The sequence below is a fragment of the Cannabis sativa genome, chromosome 7 (assembly GCF_029168945.1).
Source record: "Cannabis sativa cultivar Pink pepper isolate KNU-18-1 chromosome 7, ASM2916894v1, whole genome shotgun sequence".
NCBI lineage: Eukaryota > Viridiplantae > Streptophyta > Magnoliopsida > Rosales > Cannabaceae > Cannabis > Cannabis sativa.
The window spans coordinates 9,945,791-9,951,790 of NC_083607.1; the positions used below are offsets into that span (position 1 = coordinate 9,945,791).

The following is a 6,000-nucleotide window of genomic DNA, read 5'->3' on the forward strand; positions in this document are numbered from 1 at the left end:
TTTTGAATGTAAAGTTTAAACAGTAAATTTTTCAAAAGTTTGAAATCGGGATCCCGGGATTTGTAAATATTATATTATTTTATAAAGTTTAATGTTTAAAGCAAAAATTTTAATTTGACACGTTTTTCGAGAAATTACTTTGATTAGCAAAGTTTGCACAATAATTGAAAAAGCACTGTAGCGTGCCTTAGCATTAGGGCGTTACAACTATGCTCTATCAGTATGATTTCTTCGTTTGGTTTTGTCATTCAAGATTGTAAAATTTGCTTGCTAGTTTGAGAAATATTTCTGTTTATTTTATTGAACGATCAACTAATGTGTGGTAGCTCATAATTTTACTAGAGCTGCAATTTTGTATCTTGGTCGTCCCTTCAGTTTCAAATCTATTTCAAATGATTTATTATCTTGTTTGGCAACAGATTGATGATTAAATAAAAATTAATTTTCCATTCAAAAAAATCTAATAAATATTTTATCTTTGAAAAATAAAAAAAAATAAAAAGATTCAAGCTTATTTATATTTACAAACTCGTATCTTAAACAATAAATTAAAAAAAAAAAAAAACCCTTACTAAAAATCCTAAATATATTAAACAATGAACAAAAATCTAGTTTATTTATATTCACAAACTTATATTTTAAAATTTTAAGAAATAACTATGAAAAATTCGATAAAAATATTGAATTATTTTAAAAAATATAGAAAAGTAAATTGAAAAAAAAAAACATATTATATTTACTTAAATAAATTTAAATTGTTTGAAAAAAAAATAAATTCAAGCATTGCGAGAAATTGAACTTATACACAAATTAAATCTTTAATAAATTTTTTTCATGTATAAATTGAATTTTTAAATAAAAAATAATTAATTTTTTAAATGGCATAATTAATTTTAAAATTTTGGTTTCTTTTCTTACAATTTTTTTTATTATTTTTTAAGATTTGATTTAATATTTTAAGAATTCAGAAAAAAAAAAAAAAAAAAAAAAAAAAAAAAACTTCTCTAAACTTTTTTTAAGAGTATGATATGATAGTTATAAAGTTGAGGAGCAAAAATTTTTAATTTGCAATGTTATGTCACCATTTAAAAGGTAAAATGAGACCGAAAAAAAATTAACAAATTTTATAATACTAATTATTCAAAATACAAATATACATATATTATGTGAAAAAAAAAATACATATATTATATCAAATAACAAAGCCTCACACCTTTATTAGGAGTTCAAAGGTTTCCACAAACAAGTCGATAAAATTACTAAACACGTATTCCCCCACACACCACAGCTCAAAAAGAGCAACTTTACTCGACATAATATTTAATATATCACCCGTATGCATTTTACCATTGACTATATACATAAACACTCACAAAATAATATAAGAAAAAATGAAATAAACACAAGGAAAAAATAAGTAAAAATTTACAGCAATGCAGTTCTTCGATGTGTCGCGCAGTAATATAAGGGTATTTCAAACAAATTCAAATCGCATAAGAAGCTTTACAGATTTGTACGGTTCACCCTTGCGGTCATGCAAAGCAACTGCGCGAATCCCTTGCTTTAGCTCTGATACAGGTAGGCATGCTTGGCCTCCAAAGTCATCCTTCTCGGACATGTCGTATTCATGAACTTCAATTCGGAGTAATGCCAGTTCTGGAACAGTTAAAGGAAATGTGAACTCCTCGTTCCAGGCCGGTATCCAGTTATCTTCTAGGGTCTTTGTTTTCTTCATCACTGTATCAGCAGTTACTCCAGCAATTCCAACCTACATTTCGGTTCATGAAATCATCAAATGTTGATTGTTCACAAAGTTTAACCAACTCATCTTTATAACAAAAATTCAAGTAAATTCATGAAGATCTTGGTGACAGAAGACAGCAAAAATCAGTGTAAATTGTATTCACTTACCCTTGAATAAAAATCTGGAGGGGAATATGCATCAAAATGTGTGTGCTGAAAATCATAATACCATCCTTCACCCATGATAACAGTTACCTTTTAATAAAAAGAAACTCAATATATTAGTCAAGACATAAAAGAAACAAAAAAAAATGGAAAAAAGAAATGGAATAAAAGCATTTACCTTCAAAGTCTTCTTAACAGGTAACTGAACTTTAGGATCGAAGACTTCATTATGCGGACCAGTCTTCAGCAAAAAGTCTGGTTTTTTCACATAGCCACACCCACCGTTGGATTTGAACATTCCATGCATCAACCAGAGTGACCTCCCATATCCCTACAGAGAAGAACCACTAGAATTTTTTTAGCAAACTAAAATTGATATGCAGCACACGGGAAAATCATAAAGCTAACTTATGCAGTTACTATGTAATAACTGAATCAGATCAGTATAAGCGAAGAAGATTTTATTGAATACTGTTAAGAGACTTTAGGCTTGACATGCTTAATTTACCTGCATATTAAATGCAACCATCTGAGCTCCATGTGACCACCCAATAAGTGGGTTATAATTTGATGAGTCAAAACGTGTTCCCTTAGGGTAAACTCTCAAAATATTACGCTGTGTAAACCTGTAACAAAAGAGACCAAAATCTTTATAGCTTATATCCAAAACTCATTAGTCGAATTTTGATAGTAGATTAAATTGAAAAGCCATTATCACAATTTCATAGTCCCAGGAGTACGCTAATATCTGAATATGGCTCCACAGTAACCATTCTAACAACTTAACTCCAATGTAAGACCTTTTGTTGACTAATGGCTAATAGTTTAAACTATTACACCATATACTATACTAAATTATTAGCAGCTTCTATAAACTGGTCAACCTTTCTGCTTATTCATTTTTTTTCAGTTTGACAAAACAATTCAGATCTTTACAGAGACAAAATTTTGTATTAATTAGAATATAACCATAATAATAATCAATCTAAAAAAAAGTAAGCACCGAAAAAATATATGAATGCTACATTCTCATAATGATATTGATGAGGTATACGTAATAACTTAATATCCCACAAATTATGAGAAAATACTGTTAATAACCGAATACCTGACTATATCTTTGCCATGAGTTTCTATGGCCTTTTCTAGCTGTTGCTCACTCAAACTTAATCGCCGAACCTTGTCAGGATCAACCTTGAGACCTTCATCTAGACCACCCTTGGGCTTCCCAGCATGAATGGCAATTAAACGTCTATATTCAGGTGCTTCATTTTGCGAGCAATTGGGATCTCCATCTTCTTCATCGTCTTCATTACTTTCTTCATCTTCCAAATCACTCTGCGAGGAATAGCAGGTTAGAAGTGCTGATAGATTGAGGCAACAAACTAGCAAAACTCATACATAAAAACTCTACCAACCTTGGCATGTCCTAGAGATTTTAGATTTTTGACTTCTTTACCCCAAGCTTCCTCATCACTAGCAGCCTTTCCTTTCTGTGAATCAGATTCATTTTCTTTGGCGTCTTTGGCCTCCAGGTATTCTTTAGGTGGTTTGGTTGATATGATGATTCTTTTCTTCAGTGATTCTGGAGAAGGAAATTCCTTTAGGCACTCTGTCCCAGGAGAAAACAGTACATCTCCAAATGTTTGAGTGACCATCTAGGATTGAAGATAGAACAACATTTAGTAAAGACATATATATATATATAATATAAACCAAAATCCAAAGAAAAAAAAAACTACAGTCACCTCAGCAACTTTAGCTTGAAGATCCGGAGTTAGGTGATCTTCTAGTGTTATTACAACAGGATATTCAGATGCAACAAATGCGTACTCCTTTATAGACTTCAAACATTTGAGGAGTTCCACTGGAGTAGTCAATGTCCTACATTAAGAAAAGTAGGTCAATTAGGAATAGCATCCTTAAGTGGGAATTCAATAAGACAAAAGAACATATTTGAAATTTTGTAGTTTTTTTTTTTTTGGCATATATAGTATTTTACTCAATTTACATCAGTGAACATATTTAGCTACATTTTTTACTTTAGCTGGTAATGCATCAGTTGACCAAGAGACCAGATTAAACCAAATTATCTCTACTTAGTTCTCGCATCTTTTGTATTTTCATCGATCTTTATTCAAACAATAAAAAATCAAATTCAAGTGTAAAGGGGAAAGAAAAAAGAAAAAGAAACATTCTAGTGACAATTCAATCACACTCTCACTCCCAATAATTTGACCCTAAGAAGTAAGAACTTGACTTTAGGTATCAAACAAAATTGTACGGTCAAAGAAATAAACAAGAAAACACTCAAAAATCTTAAAAGCAAAAAACAGAAACCATAATCTAATGACAAATGCACAAAATAAAGTCTCCACAAACGCAGAAATGAACGCCAAAGACACTACCTTCCATGAAGAACTTCCACATTGTCTTTGTTGGAATTTGGCCATATATCTAATTCAATCACTCTCACTCCTTTCTGGAGAGCTTTTATAATTGGTACATCACTACAGTCACTACTCAGCTGATTCCCAGTTAAATAGGAATTATGCCCAGTATATATGAAGTAATGAGACAAAGGAGCAGTCATATCTTGGTACACCTAAACCCCAAAAAAAAAAAAGAACAATTACCCAGATAGCAAAAACCACCATACATGTTAGTAATCACAACAAAAACCAAAATTGAAGAAAAAAAGATATATTTACCCCAAGAGTGGGAGCGATTGGAGGGTTATTGTCAGAAAAGATGTATTTGAAGAAAGCTTCGAGATTGAAAGCCTTGCGATGGAAGATAGGGAGGTGTTTGAAGTCACGAATACTCTGTTCGATTATGGTTTGAGCTTCTTCCTTGGTGATTTTCTCATCTTTCTGGGTTTCGACCAAGAACCTATGAAAATGATCAACGGTCATGAACCCGTTCTCCGAGTACTGGTCGAACAAGTCCTTAACATCCTTCGGGGCCTCCGTCGCAGCAAGGCGGAACCGCCGCCGGAAGCAGAAGCAGACTCTGTAGGTCTGTTTAGACATTGTTTTAGCTCAATCCCAAAACTGGACAAGTGAATTAAAAGAGAGAAAAGAATATCCCAATTTCTTGTTTGGACGGCAAAACAAAAATAGAAAGCAGAAGCGTTCCAATTCCTGATGACAAGTTCCACGAGAACTGCATTGTAACAAACAATTCCAGTCATCAAGGATACATTAACAAATTACAAAAATCATTGGTCATTTACAAATTACAAGATTCAAACTTTCCTTTTATAAAGTAATCAAATCATGAAAATAAATATATAGTTTATAGAAACTATGATATTTTAGCAGAAGGCGAATCAAATTCAGAAGCTCTTGTAACCAGCGTGAGAAGGAGATCTGAGAGAGGGCTTACCAACGTTGGTAAGTTAGGGGGAAAGGGTTATCTTTATGAAGGACGCGAAGGTGGTTACAGCCACCGGCGAAAGTGTTGTGGGAGAAGGGGAGCTTCTTCTCTGAGAGAAAGAAGCCGATGATGTTAGCTCAGAGGTTAGGGTGAACTGCCTCCTTAGATGGAAATTGGGAATTCCAGTGGGCAATAGAGAGAGAAAGAGACTATGACATATCATATTCATCCCATTTAAACATTATTATCTTTATTTTAGTTATTGTAAAATTATTATTATTATTTGTAGCATAATTATTATTTATATAAAAGAAATTCCCACTCCTTAAAATAGATATATTGATGCATCTTTATCTGTTTTAGCACTTGAAATAATTTTTTAGTCAAATTTTTTCTCATGGTCATGTACGTTATTTAAGACATCCTGCAAAATTTTAAAAAAATTGAAAAAGTTTAACACGCCGAAAACTACGTTCAAACAGTGTATTGCAATCGTGACTATTTTATTTTATACGCGTGTAAAATAGACTGTTTGAATATTGTTTTCTATATTATAAATTATTCAAAATTTCTCAAAATTTTGTAGGTTATCTTAAATAGCTATAACGTACATGAATATGAAAAAAAAAAATTAGATTAAATTTTTTTTCTGAATGTCAAAACAAGTCAAGGGTGTATCAGTATATTCCTTTTAAGGGGTGCATTGTAGAATCA

The 6,000-nt window shown here is 31.6% G+C and overlaps 1 protein-coding gene across 1 annotated transcript; it reads right to left on the bottom strand.

The window, feature by feature from the left end:
• Positions 1-1,187: 1,187 nt before the first annotated feature.
• LOC115696899 (phosphoinositide phospholipase C 2) lies at positions 1,188-5,562 on the bottom strand. The gene is made up of 10 exons (XM_030623785.2): positions 5,296-5,562; positions 4,620-5,073; positions 4,317-4,513; positions 3,657-3,792; positions 3,327-3,566; positions 3,017-3,246; positions 2,417-2,534; positions 2,087-2,239; positions 1,912-1,998; positions 1,188-1,768 (listed from the first exon to the last, which is right to left on the bottom strand). Exons 2-10 carry the CDS (start codon positions 4,938-4,940, stop codon positions 1,475-1,477), a joined length of 1,776 nt encoding a protein of 591 aa, XP_030479645.1. The 5' UTR covers positions 4,941-5,073; positions 5,296-5,562; the 3' UTR covers positions 1,188-1,474.
• Between the last annotated feature and the right edge of the window lie 438 nt (positions 5,563-6,000).

What these genes read in the sequence shown, in the direction of transcription:
- LOC115696899 (XM_030623785.2), bottom strand. Translation starts at nt 4,940, where the DNA reads ATGTCTAAACAGACCTACAGAGTCTGCTTCTGCTTCCGGCGGCGGTTC. An exon ending in CAATCGCTCCCACTCTTGGG is followed by an intron (nt 4,514 to 4,619) that starts GTAAATATATCT and finishes TTTGGGGTTTAG; the next exon opens with GTGTACCAAGATATGACTGC. An exon ending in GTGGAAGTTCTTCATGGAAG is followed by an intron (nt 3,793 to 4,316) that starts GTAGTGTCTTTG and finishes TTCTTAATGTAG; the next exon opens with GACATTGACTACTCCAGTGG.